General features: G+C 35.1%; 1 protein-coding gene and 1 pseudogene across 1 annotated transcript; one reads left to right on the top strand and one right to left on the bottom strand.

Moving 5' to 3' along the window:
* Positions 1 to 3,999: 3,999 nt before the first annotated feature.
* Positions 4,000 to 5,209, top strand: LOC143546436 ((S)-8-oxocitronellyl enol synthase ISY1 pseudogene; annotated as a pseudogene).
* A 1,190-nt stretch (positions 5,210 to 6,399) lies between these two features.
* Positions 6,400 to 9,316, bottom strand: LOC143546437 (putative amino acid permease 7). Its single transcript, XM_077038104.1, has 4 exons — positions 9,175 to 9,316; positions 8,088 to 8,221; positions 7,792 to 8,016; positions 6,400 to 6,909 (listed from the first exon to the last, which is right to left on the bottom strand). Exons 1-4 carry the CDS (start codon positions 9,314 to 9,316, stop codon positions 6,508 to 6,510), a joined length of 903 nt encoding a protein of 300 aa, XP_076894219.1. The 3' UTR covers positions 6,400 to 6,507.
* Positions 9,317 to 15,090: the final 5,774 nt, after the last annotated feature.

Here is a 15,090-nt window from a genome sequence, read left to right on the forward strand (position 1 = left end):
AAAGCTACAGAAACATATCAAGATTTTTTTTCTTAATCTCCTCCATTGCCATGTTGAAGTATGGGACAGAAGTGGCCGATGCTGCCCTATTAAACAAGTCTTTATACAAATCTCCCCTCCAGGTTTGCCTCAAGTTCTCATGGATGTGTCTACAACAAAACCGATTCTCAGCCCTAGGGAAAACACTCTCAACTGCTTGAATAAGTCCTGGTAACAGTCAAATCAGCATAATTAGTGTACATGAGTTTGCCTATTACAAATATATGCTAAGTGTACATACCTTTTTTCGGTCACTTATGAAAGTGAAATTGGCATCATGAGGCAAATCAGAATCATCTCCAAGGAGATTTAAGAACCATTTCCATGAGTCTGTGCATTCGGCTTCCACTATTGCAAAGGCAACAGGATACAAGCAATTGTTACCATCCGTCCTGACAGCAGTCAAAATCTGTCCGGGGTATTTCCCTTTCATAAAACAACCATCCAACCTAAGAAGTTCGCTACCAAGCAATTTAAATCCTCTAACCAAAGTAGCATAACACACATATATTCTTCTAAATTGCCTTGTTTTAAGGTTAGGGTTAGCACATGGTTCAACATCTAATTTAATGGAACTACCTAGGTTTTATTTAAGAAGCTCATCAATATAGGATCTGAGGTGGGTGTATTGTTTGGTGTGGTCACCATCCTTCCTTTGTTGGGCTATTATCTTAGCTCTTCGCATCTTGGATTCAGAAAGTTTTACTTGATGCCTCTGCTGGAATTTGGCCTTCAATTCCTTGGCAGCTATGTTGGGGGTGGTTTGTAGCTCAACCTCAACTTCGTTGGTAGTAGTAGACATTGTGTACAGACCAATTGATCTACTTCTGAGACACTTGTGTTTTTTTGGATTGGCCTTCACACACCAATTACCTCAACAGATTGTCTTGAGATGTACATCTTCCAAGGGCAAGTGGGTTTCATATCCCTTTTTTTACCTTCAACTTTTCTTGACTTGACACATTTGGCCCCTTACCAGCAACCAACTTCGGATTGGTCCCCAAACAAATCACCCTAAACCTTAAAGGATCATTCTTCTTGATATACAAATCTCTTCTGCCATGAAGAGCATAACTCTTAACCATCTCATTCAATGTTTCCTTTGATGGTATTAACTGACCAACAAAAAATGGACACTCATCATCATTATTCCTTTCCTTCCCTTGAACTTTCTTAGCTGACTATTCAAGACACTCAAGCCCCCATCATCAGAGCTCTCATAGGTATCCATGCAAGGATTTAAATCAACATCATCACTGATATGATCACCTAGTACCTCTTCCACATCAAAATCTACAATAGCTTTATACAATCTCATGTCAGCTTCTACATCCTCCAAGGGTGTTTGAAAGGCGGCCGTATACTCAGGATCACTTTCATCTGATCGATCACTATCATAACTGTTATCATCTTCCTCACTAGGACTATTTTCACCACTCACTTTATGAACACTTTCACCACTCACTTCATGGACACTTTCACCACTCACTTCATGAACACTTTCAAAACCAGGTACAAATCCAGAATCATATACCACAATTTCAGTACCACTAGTCCTGCCATGTTCTACAAAAATCTCAACAATGTGACTACCTACACCATCACTACCTCTAACCATAGCACAAACATCTAGAAAATGATAATCTTCAATTAATGGATTTAAACCCAAATCCAAACTAACACTCAAATGTTTGTAATGAAAACAACAAGCTGTACCACAACCATATTCTAACTTATAGAGTGTTCCAACCAACAAACTTTTATAAAATTCAGAAACTTAAACTTCATCAACGTAAGTTATCTTCCCCTCTACGTATCTTCGCTTCCCCTCGGTAGTGAAATACACTCCGTGGAAAAGTTTTATGGTGAACGCATGTGAATAATTTTCACCTATAACAACCAGTCAGCCCGTTAACAACAATCAAGCAAAAAACAAAAATGTTGTGCAAACTGTAAAACGTTACCATATATAGGGGCGGATCTACGTTGACGACACCGGGTTCACGGGAACCCACTGAGTTTCGAATTTTATATATAATACCTATAGAAAACATGAGAGTGAACCCATATATATTTTGTGAGTCAACCCATAAACAAAATGAAACTTTAGTCTAGTGGTAAACAATCCAGCTTCCTAATTTGAGTTTTTGGGTTCAAATCATGCACTCAGTGCATTCTTTTTTTATTTTCCCAGCCCTCTGCACACATATGCCCTCTGCACACATATTACAAATATATACTTATTTTTTGTGAAAATTTGATAGAACTGATGTGCAGTTATAAAAAATGTAATGTAGATATTATAACTCTTTATGATGAAATATTTGTTAAACATTACTAACTTAGTAACAATTCATCTTAATCAATAATATGCAGTTAGAACGAAAATATTTGCTAATCCATTAAAATCTTTTGACTTAACCCATTAGAACTGGATGGTTATTTTGCTTTTGTTAAATAATTATTTTGCTTTTGTTAAATAAGTTAATAGGTTCGATCCTAACCCGTTGGATGTTCCATGAGAACCAATAGTATGCTTCTTAAAAACATAATAGTGACATATGATTCGATTTATAATGTATTAATTTGGATGGGTGCGGGTATGAATTTGTAATTTATATTTCTTTGTCAAAACTGTATTCTTGAGAACAATTTTACCAACACAAATTAAACGCTTAGTAATAATATCATAGGATTAATTATATGGTTTTTTTGTAATATTAATTTAAAATTTTACACTATTTGAACATATAAAAAGGTAGCACATTAAACACACTAGATTTGTAAAAATAGTTAAATAGATGGTGAATGTTGATCATATATTATACGGGATTAATGTTATCATACACTAATTAATATTAATTGTAGATTAAGATTACTTTTTCACGCTTCGATGTGAATTTTACTCGCGATGTTATTATTAATAATGTAAATGTATCCATTGTTACCCCACTTTGAAGCACTGGGTATATTTTTCCAGTAATGTTTAAATATGATTTATAGGCATTATGAATATTAATGTTAAGAGATACTATGTGCTTTTTTTAATTTCTAATGTCAATGTTTGTTTTTTCTTATTGTATTGTATTTTTATTATGGGCCTTAACTGACCGAACCATGAAACCAACACGAGTAGTGAACCCACTGGAAAAAATTCCTAGATCCGCCACTGACCATATAGGTCGTCCAGGTCACAATACTCACTTTCCGGCCTATTAGAATACGAGTGCGGCATTCCGACGTCAAAATATGTGAAGTCTGATCGGGAAAATTGGGGGGTTCAATGATCGAACGTTGGCCGAGAATTCAATTTTCTGATGAAAATTGCCCTAATTCGAGGGTTATAATGGAGCAGGGGAGAAACAAATGTGCAAAGACGACTTTACCCTTCACCATTAACAGTCAATGGTAAGTCAACTGACTGTAGGAATCAGAAGAACCCGCAGGAGAAATACAGGTGCACAACATGTGCAAATTAGCTTTCAGGGGCTATTCCATCTACCGACGATATATTTCAGGGAGCCAAATTGGAATTTTCTCTAAAAAAATTAATTTACAAAAATGTTAACATGCAATGTCGTAATGAAATGAAACAAGATTAAAAGGATGAGTATAAACTGGGTAACACCCGTGAGACCCCACTTGTTATTTATAATAGAGTTAGTTCCCAATTCATAAAAATCCCATTAAACGGGCAAGAGTAAGGTCTCAGAGGACTGGCCATTTTCTCTTTGCAATAAACCGGGTAAGATCAATCAGACTCGGTTGTTTACAATAAGGTCAGGTCTCAGGTCATGAGAATACCAGTAAATGGGTTCTCAATCCCGTTTGCACACCCATAAATATATATGAACCGAACGAAATAATTAGTTGAAGGAAGAGGAAGAAGTCAGCTACAAATCAGACATATTTAACGGTTCACCAACATCATGGGACCCAATATTACTTCACCCCTAATCTCCATGCACATGCAAATCCTCCCTCCCTATTCACAACCAAAACCATGAGCTGGTGGTTATCTGGCGTCGTCGGCTTTGCACGAAGAAGACAACGCAAGGACACGAATACATCACGCAAGTACCAAGGCTTCGCTTTAATCGTGGGAGTCACCGGCATCGTCGGTAACAGCCTCGCTGAAATCCTCCCGCTCCACGACACCCCAGGCGGCCCCTGGAAGGTTTACGGCGTGGCCCGCCGCCCTCGGCCACAATGGAACGCAGACTTCCCCATGGAATACATCGAATGTGACATACAAGATCAAGAGCAAACGTCAACAAAGTTATCCAATCTACAAGACCTGACTCACGTGTTCTACGTCACGTGGTCTAATTGCCCCTCAGTAGAACAAAATTGTGAGATTAATGGCCAAATGTTAACAAATGTGCTCAATGCAGTAATCCCAAATTCCCCTAATCTACAACATATATGCTTGCAAACCGGTCATAAACATTACACTGGTTGGGGGAAAACAGATGTGATTCACGAAGCTTCGTTTTGTGAAGATCTTCCTCGTTTAGAAAACCCCAACTTTTATTACACTCTTGAAGATATTTTGCTGAAAGAAGTGACCAGAAAGGAAGGGTTAATGTGGTCGGTTCATCGCCCCGGGTTGATCTTCGGGTTCTCACCTTACAGCTTGATGAATATTGTTGGAAGTTTATGTGTTTATGCAGCAATATGTAAGCATGAAAACATACCGTTAAAGTTTCCGGGCACAAAGTAGGTGTGGGAGGGTTACCATGACGCGTCTGATGCTGACTTGATAGCTGAGCATCACATTTGGGCTGCGGTTGATCAGTATGCGAAGAATGAGGCGTTTAATATTAGTAACGACGACGTGCTTAAATGGAAACACTTTTGGAAGGTTTTTGCTGATCAATTTGGGGTGGAGTATGGTGGGATTGAAGAGGGTGGTGAGAGGATGAGTTTGAGTGATATGATGAAGGATAAAGGGGCGGTTTGGGACGAAATAGTGACGCAAAAGGGGCTTCTAGCGACGAAATTGGAGGAGGTTGGAGGGTGGTGGTTTGTGGATGTGGTGCTTAGCAATGAGGGAATGTTGGATAATATGAATAAGAGTAAGGAACATGGGTTTTTGGGGTTTAGGAACTCCAAATCTTGTTTTGTTTCATGGATTGATAACATAAAATGTAGCAAGATTGTTCCCTAGATGTGCATGAACATTACCTACATGATATTGATAAGGGAAGTGTAATAAAGAATCATAAATAAATTTTTTGGGCCCATTTCAATGGCGATATACTTGAGCTTATAGGTGGGAAATGGGCTGGTCCAAATGGGTTGGACAACGGGTAAACGGGTCGGCTTATTTTATCCCTTTTGACGGTGTTGATGTCGCGTCTCTGATTATTATACCTTAACCACCACCAAAACCTCTATACATGATCGCCTCAAGTTTTGTCTTTTAATAATTTTCTTTTTTATAAACCTATAGTTTGTTGTTATATAATTTTTTGAATGTTGTATTGTTTTTTAAAGGGAAAATTATCAAAATGATCAAATAAGTTTGACAAAATAGCTTTTAATAACAAAAAAAATTCTATCAATCTTGATCTTCCAGTGGCGTAGGAGATACACTCTTCCGTGTCAGATGGAAATCTATTATTCCATGTCAAATATGTTTTGCCTGTGAAGCTACTTGTTAGCTTAAACAATTTCTTAACTAAAAACAAAGAAAAGTTATATTGTATTTTTGTAGAAGAAAAAAAGTCAAACTATTTTGTCAAACTGATATCCTCTTTCATAAATGTCAAACTTCATGAATAGAATAATGTAGCAGGCTTTCATCCGTGTTTAAGAAAGAATGAGACTACATTTTTCTTACGGATAAATTATAGTTGGAAATGAAACATGTCAAAATAGCCAAACGGAATAGTTTCAAAATCAGTTTTTTCTCGAACTGGTTTACAAGACAAAAGAATCGGTTCGTTTGGAAATCTGTTTGACTTGGTTTAATTTGTTTCGACTTTCAACGTACGGGTTCTCAAACCTATTACAAAGCGGGCAGTCAGTTTGGTTTCTCTCAACAGACTTTTGCAGTCGACTGGTTTCAGTTTGTGAACGCGGTTTTTTGCCCACCGAATATTGTTGGTGTATACTGGATAGGCCACTTTGGCTCCAAATCTAAATATCCAGTTAGTATTTGAATGACATAATTGCATCATCTACACAAAGTGCTCCCATGTTTTAATGACTTATGTTGTTGTCAGATTAGATCATTAAATATGAAACAAGGCATAGCCTTAAAGATCACACATGAAAAATCAAACACAAATTTAGTTGTAATCTTCATACAAAAAAAATAAATAAATAAAAAATAAAAAATAAAATAAAATAAAATCACAAAAACTTCGTCTATATTTACTACACAAATGGATGTACAAATCCATAACAAGCCAATAATATCAATACATATTGTAGCATGTGTAAAAAAAATTGAACATGTATTTAGCTCAATTTAGCCATAATGAGACCTTCTAAAGATCCAATGAATCCCACAGCAGACACAAGAAAGCAACCAAAGCTAAAGGTTTTAAGAGCAACCCATTTTCTTGACCAAGGTGCAATCTTTCTTTGCACAAAGTACATCTCAACCGGGAAATAAACGACTAATGGCCAAAAGTTTAACGCCCCTAACACTCCCAACACTTGGTTGAAATATGGAAACAACATTGCTAGTCCCGTGGTGGACACAACGTATAGTGTTCTAAAACATAACCGGAAGGGATTCAGCTGAAATGCTGTTAATAATGGCAGCTTCAATTGGTAAAACCCGTTCACAAAATGACTGTCAGGGTATCGATCAGAAAACCATGTTTCTACTAGTGCAAACATGGGCTGGCTGAAAACCTGTATAATTTAGAAATTTAGTTGCAGCTTTTGTTTTGAGTATTGACATAAACTAGAGGTGACGGTTTTGACTCATTTATTCATAAATGGGTTGATTTAGGTTACGTTTTTAGTTTAGTAAAAAGGAAACGGACATTATATCTTTTGTTAGCAAAATGAAAAAATGTGTAATAAAAAGTATGTTTGCAAGTAAGTCAATCCGTTTCAACTAAGGATTTGCACGAAACAGAAATAACCGATCCGGAACTGGAATAACTAACGTAACCGAACCGAAATAACTGATCTAATAAAAAACTGACGGATTGGTTTTATGTTATTCTAAATAAAAACGGATTTTTCAAAGCCGTTACGGTTTTGCATTAACAAAAAAGTACAATAACCGAACCGAAATAAACAATCGTAACCGGAATAATATAACAGAACCGAAATAACCTAACCCAATAAAGAACATGGTTTAGTTTTATGTTATTTAAAAAACCGTTTCCTTTTCGGTTTTGCTATAACAAAAATCAAACTGGATCGAAATAACAGAACAATAATCCAAACAAAAGATTTGACGTAATTTACAGAAATTAGTAGATTGTCTCGCCCAAAACTATTAGGCTTAAATCTGTAATAACCAACCAAATATCAAAGTTTGGTCCGTTTTTTCAGCCAAAATTTTTCAAGCCTGTATGGTAAAACTGAAAAAACGAAACAAAACAGTTTTTAAAAACTCAAAATTTCAAATTTTCTTTTTTGGTTCGGTTCCCAAAACCTACCCATGCACACCTCTAGTTTCGACCCACACTCAAACTTAAACTTTTGAACCCATTTGACATGCAATATCAACTCCATGGTCTCCACCCAAAATAAAACAAAATAAAATAAAATGCGTGGCACCTGATATCCGCCAACAAGATGAAGAATGACACAAGCATTAGCTAAGTCAACAAGCCAATAGGGCTCATAAAACCCGAACCCGGTCAAAAGATTGCCAGGTGTGTTGTTTCCAAAAGCTGCATACCCAAAGCTCCCGCAACACAAGTAGAATAAGGTGGTGATTAGTATTGCAGACCGTGAAGCTTTCTTCATTGTTTTGGTTTCAGATGGTGGTTTCAATGTATCCTCCATTAACAATGCAGTTAAGATCAGTTATTGTTTCTGCAACTTTAAGTAAACGCGCTTAATAAACGAACCTGAATTTCTAAGAGAATTATTGAGTACGGGTAAGCGAAAGCTATGTCTCCGAGACCCTGAAAAACTAGCCACACTTTATCAACTGCAGAAGCTGCTGGAACTCCTCCAATGCTCCCCATAACCTCACCATTTACTGAAAGTCAAAACATAATGTTTTTGGAAAGATTTAAGACGGTAGTCTTAGGTAGATGTAGTGATTTCTACCCGTTTATGGAAACGTGTCAAGTAGGGATGTATTTATTTGCTAACGGGTCAAACTGGTAAACTAAAAAAGGTAACTAAAAGTGAAATGGGTTGAATGGGTACAAGGGTTGTCCCACCCGAACATTGACTTGTTTATAAGCCTGTAAACGAACCGAACATTGTTCGTGAACGTTTCAGCTGTAAGTTCATTTGCTTAATACGCGAAAGATCGGCGACAACATTGTTTCTTTAGTTCAACGAAGGAACATGAACACGTGTTCAGTTGTTCATTATGTCAGTGAACATATGTACATGTTCCTAACTTCAAATTTGTTTATGTTTGTTCGGTTATGTCCATTTATGTTTATTAGTTTACATGTGTTTAAAACTTTAAATTCGTTTGTTTACGTTCATTAATATATATATATATATATATATAATACTTGAAGTCCTTCACAACTTAATCTAGTTTTATGAAATTAAAATATCACCCATTACAAGTTACTTTTTCACATTTACATTTAATTGGTATTATGAACATGCCCCATTCGTATTCATTTGAATCATTTGCAGGGGCCTACTTGTTTCTGTATTATCTAAAATGAGGTCTAGTAATATTACTCTTATCTCCCGTAACTTATTACTAATTACCAAATGGCCCTTGTAGAATCCTTATGGACAAAGTAACCTTTGTTAACTAACAAAACCTGATGAACTTTCCCATGTCATTTTGTTCATTAGATATTAAGATTATTCAAAAGTAGCACATTAGTTTAACAATTCATCGTTAGATTGTTTAAAATATTTCTAACTCAGATTATGCACGGTTATATTAGACCATCCAAATATAATTATTCAGATAAAGGGAAATTATTAGAAAATAAAGATGAATGAAAAATGCACCAATAACTTTTGCTAAACCAAGCCCCAAACCGATGGTAGAATAAGCAAATGACATGATAGCAGCAACAAGGGATAACCATGCCATGTTATGAAAATTTGGTATCTGAGACATGAGAATTTGCACAAGTCCAAACAATAGCATATTAATAGATGCTATTGTGTGGATATGTACAAGCAGCATCATGGCCTTGTTCGTGGTAACAATTTGATTTTAATATAGCCCTGCATCAATATGATGAAGAATATTAATTGAATTGGAATCATCATATTATTAAAAATCCAATAGTTGTGAATAAATTCACCTCATACTGGTAGCAGTTGCAATAGTGTAAGCAATGTCATTCCCATATAAACTCTCGTATAATAAAACTGCACATATCCATTGGCTCTAAAGAAAGGAAGTATTCCGATCGGGGCCATACTCAGAGAGGTAACAATCGGAAAGAATGGTTGTTGAAGATTGCAGCCATCCAAGTGACAGCACTCCTGCTCCCATCACTCCGGTTATTATAGCCGTCCATATCGTCCCTGTTCGCTCCAAAGATGAACTTGAGGGTTCAAGTAACGGAGGAGTATCATCTCGGTATTTCGCCATTGGATTCCAGAAACAAACAGAGACGTACAAGAGTTTTCAAATATGGCGTGAGCTGTGAAACCCTTACCCAACCACAGGATCGTTTCAGAAGCCGCATATGTGTCGACTCTTTTTATTATTTTAAATCATTGTGCACTTGTCCAGACGTCCACTTGTCTTTATTCCTGGTTGAAAGGGACTCGTGATGTACCCCATACCTGTTTTTCAATTTTAAACATCCCTTTTATATTTATCTATTTATTACTATTTGTTTTCATAGTTCCTTATTTGAGTTTTTTTTAGATTTCGAAAGATTCAGAGCATTCCCATTTAACTCCGATCCCTAAATTCAAAATTATATTAAAATATACTATATTTTTTCTCTTTTTTTAATTAAATATTACTTTTTTATACTTTTATCATTTATCTTTCTTTCATTCATAACCACTTTCAAAATATATTAAAAAATTATAGGAGGTGAACAGTAGTTTTTCAAATATACAGAAAAATCATCGAATTTAAATAATTTATAACAAAATCCATCTTTTCTGACAACTCTTCTTTTATGCAAAAAAAAAAAAGACGAAATTCACCTGAAATGCGTCGGAGGAGATGAATTTATGATAAAATGATTTTGGGTTGAAAACTCTCGGCGAAGACAGATTTCGTTGAAACTTTCACGTTACCTTTACACGTGTCAACCTGTGAGTGGTTAATCAAATCTCACGTCACGAATACCGATGTCACGCTGCAGATAGGTTTCCATGGACTATATTGGGAATTTTAACAACGAGTTAATGGCCATTTTCGTCCATGTGGTTTGCTACTTTCGCCACTTTAGTCCAAAGTTTAAAATTTTGTCAATTTAGTCCTCATAGTTTTAAATATTAACCAATTACGTCCCCTCCGTCTAACGGCATCCAGTTATGCCGTTAGTTTAAGGGTATTTTGGTCTTTTATTCTTTTTATTTTTAGTTAATGGTCATTTTTGTCCATGTGGTTTGATATTTTTGCCACTTCGGTCCAAAGTTTGAAAATTTATCAATTTAATTTTCAATTTAATTTAGTTTTTTTTCTATAACCCTGAAGAGCATATAATCCAAGCCCAAAACCATCGAACATCAACCAAAACAGGTCCGCATTTACCCTGTCGACAACAGTTTTCATACCTTCTCCCCTCGTATTTAGTTTCTAGACGGTTCCTAAACTCTCCCCCATGGTGGAATTCAATGGAAGTGGTTGTACGGAAAAAATTAAAAATCGTTTATTTGATGAATGCGTAATAGTTAGCGTCTAGAGATTAACATATCGTAACGAAAATTTGGGTCGAAATCAACTATTATACATTAATCAAAGAAACAATTTTTAGTTTTTTTTGTACAATTCGGTTTCAGGAAATTACCTTGACCAGTTTACCATTCAATTCTACCATGGATGAGAGTTTAGGAAATGTCTAGAAACTAAATACGAGGGGGTAGGATTAGTATTGTCAACATAGTAATGCATACCTTTATTGGAGGTTGCTCGATGGTTTTGGGCTTGGATTATGCTCTTCACGGTTATAGAAAAAAAAACTGAATTAAACTAAACATTAAAATGACAAATTTTCAAACTTTGGACTGAAGTGGTAAAGGTATCAAACCACAGGGACTAAAATAACCATTAACTCAAAATAAAAAGAAGAAAGACAAAAATACCCTTAAACTAACGGTATAGCTGGATGGCGTTAGACGGATGGGACATAATTAACTAATATTTAAAACTATGAGGACTAAATTGACAAAATTTCAATCTTTGGACTGAAGTGTCGAAAGTAGCAAACCATAGGGACGAAAATGGGCATTAACTCTTTAACAACTTTTGGACTATTTTCGATTTCTCTCTCATGCTTTGGACTATTTTGGGAATTGGCCTAAAAAATAATGGAGAAATATCTTTGCGCCTCTAATTAACATATATTTTAATTGGTTTTAATAAAATAAATAGTATTGGATAACTTAAAATTATGCTTCGTATCATTTTTAAAAAAGAAAATAGAAAAAAAGAAATGTGTAAACATACATTTAATGTTATTAAAAATTAGTTTATCAAAAAGGTATAATGTAGTTCATAATAAATATATTAAAAAAAACATTTATATTTCCTGTTACAAGTGCTTTATTTTTAGTTAATAACATATTAATTTTATTTACTATATTTGAGTTTATAAAAAATTATATTTTAATACAATATAGTGTATTATCGCGTTTAAAATAAAATGGTACCGTTCAAAATCCTAGTAAGTAATTCTCTTGGCGTTGAAGCTGCATGTTTACAAAAAAAATGCATTCTTAAAAAACATTTAAAGAGTAACTAAAAATAGTAAAATGACTAACCGTTTGAATTAATCCTCTTATTGGAAGACATTGATTGACCAAACATTACGTCTTCTTTAATTTTGAAGACATTTATAATAGAATATAACATGGTTAGCATATGAAAAAGATGAACAACATAAATATAAAAACAAAATTTATTGAGCATGATGTTTCAATTTTGCCGACTTAATGTAGGATTTTATTACACAAAACAGAAAAATTAGAAAACAGGAAAACAAATACTATTAACTTTAGTGACATTTGTAGGTTATTTATATTTGGTGTTCATAAAGATATTAAAGACATGGAAATTAGAAATATTACAAAGGAAACAACAATAACACAACTTATTCTAATGGATATGAAGACTATCGGCTAACTTGAATCGATAAAGATGATCAAAAATTCTTTTATGTAAAAGTATCTAATCCACCAATATATTGCTAGAATAGTAGCCCATGTTACACATGGGTTGAAAGCATATAACAACCATATAAATATAGACAATCATAAACTTTCATAACTAACATATTAAACCAACACAAATATTTAACATAAGTTTGTAACCAAAATATTAAACATTTAGATTGTGTACATAAAAAGTTAATACTTAAACAAACTTACTATACACCTAAATTAAAAACCAAATGAAGACATGGACATGTTATAATCATATTATTCCACCATCAACTTCTTCGACATTTCACAAAAAAAAAAGTAATTTTGCTTCACAATCTAAAAAAAAATAAACCATAGCAGCCTGATTAAATATACAACTAAAGTCTTACAGTATTTTGAGTTTTATTTCAACATTAATAAATAAATAAAGGTATATTTTATCATAAATCATTTTGTAATTAAACTTTTGTTTTATTTTGATTCAAACACCATTTCACTAATTAAGTATAATTAAAATAATATAGAAGCAATAAATGTATATTTTATCGAAGCAATAAAGTTTTATTCAACTAATTTCACTAATTAAGTATAATTAATGTAAGGCCCCGTTGGATTTACTCATTAACGCCGTTCTACAAATCAGAGTTAATTAAAACTTTTCGTGGAAATGCTAACTTCAATCATTCGTTACAAAACATACAAACTTGTCATTAAAACGTATCATAATACAACATCTTTAAAACATCATTTCTTCCGTCATCAGATGCCAGTCGTTCAATCCATGCCATGTGTCGTTCTCATGCTAGCTCCTCAAGCGTATTTACCTGCGTGCATACTAAAAGTCTGCTACGCTGAGTGAGTTCTAGTTAACCTGAAAACTTACCATACAACCATTACATGCATTTATATATACATATGTGTCCGAAGACACAAAGTCGTTCATCTAAGCTGATCACCTCACCACTAACCTCTTTACTGCCCCTACATCTTAGAAAATTGATTACGGAAGCACATTGAGGCTTTCCCTCCCACGCACTTATGTATTGCCACTTATTTAACGAAGGAACGTAGATACGTATAGGCTTACCCTACACGTACTATCGTCATGCCAGTTACACCCTTACCAACTTGTTACCACTTCTACCACACTCAAACTCGACTTGCCCACAACACACTTCTTATTGTTACATCAGTTACATAATAAACAAGTCATATCAATAACATACATACACACTGCTTATTACCCGGCAATCATTCTCTTTGACGATACGTGCAATATCTAAAGATCGTTCGCGGACCGACAAACATTACTTTCCATGTCGATACGTGCAATATCCGAATATCGTTCACACATCGACAAACATCCATTCATAACATCTATATATATATATATGTATATATATCACATCAAACATTATAGCATACACTTACCACTTAAGGTAAGTGTATTGACATTGCACATCGAGTATGCACACAGCCCCAAAAGCATAACAAGAAAGTGGGGCTAGAAACTCACCTGAATGCGGTTACGTTCAGAGTTAATGATAATTCCTTTCTTTAGTTGTGCACGGATAACTGTATAATAACTATACATATCAATTTATTATCACTAATCATATCGTTTTCTAGTTTAATATTGCCCTCAAAGAACGGGGGTCCGGAGGCAACGCCCCTGGAAGCAGGGTTTTAGGGACGGCAGCCCCTACCAGGGTCCAAGGGGCAGAGCCCCTGGCTGGGGTCGAGCTGTCTTTCCTTAGAATCTTAAATTATTATTTTATTTGCTAACTCATAAAGTTAGAGGGCTTCTTTGTAATTAATCCATTATATCACAAGTCCAGGGACCTTTCTGTCATTCCTTCATAGTCTAATTCATTATCTAGTTCTCAAATTCTAATTCGTTATTCAGTTCTTTAACGAATGGGGATTCTATAACGAATGGGTCTTTTATAACGAACTGGCTTTTATAACGAACTGACCCTTATAACGAATTCGCTTGTATAACGAATGACCCATCTGTAACGAATTGAACCTTCTAACCAGTGAGGGTTCATTCGTTATATCTCCGTTAACGAATTACTTAACGATTGGCTTAACGAACTGTTTTTAATTCGTTATCTCCTCTTAACGAATGAGCATATGAATTGCTTGTTAATTCATTATGTCTCCGCTAATGAACTAGGGTTAGGTCAGAGAATGTTAGAAACATTCTCAGACATTCGTTAACCTCGTACCCACATCTCCGGTGCCGTCATCGCCGGAAAACCGGGATCTCACCGGAAAAATGAGATCTTAGTTTTTTCCACCGTTTTTCGCCCAGTTCGATCCAGATCTGAGCTAGGGTGACTCCTAAGCTCATTTTTGATCGGTTTATACCCGATTCCATCAGGATATCGTGACTTTAATGGTTTAGGGTGTCTGCTCGTCGTTTCGCGACTAGATCTAGCTGGTTTGGACCCATACAATATCATACTATCATTACCTCGGGTCGGGAATCGATTCTTCTTCTTGGTTTCGGCTAGAGAAAGAGAGAATAAGAGAGAGAGAGAGAGAGAGAGAGAGAGAGCTTTAGTGTGTGTTTTTGGTGGT

Source organism: Bidens hawaiensis, unplaced genomic scaffold, assembly GCF_021521415.1.
Source record: "Bidens hawaiensis isolate Kalapana, Puna unplaced genomic scaffold, B.hawaiensis_p1.1 tig00014347_1, whole genome shotgun sequence".
NCBI classification, from domain to species: Eukaryota; Viridiplantae; Streptophyta; class Magnoliopsida; order Asterales; family Asteraceae; genus Bidens; species Bidens hawaiensis.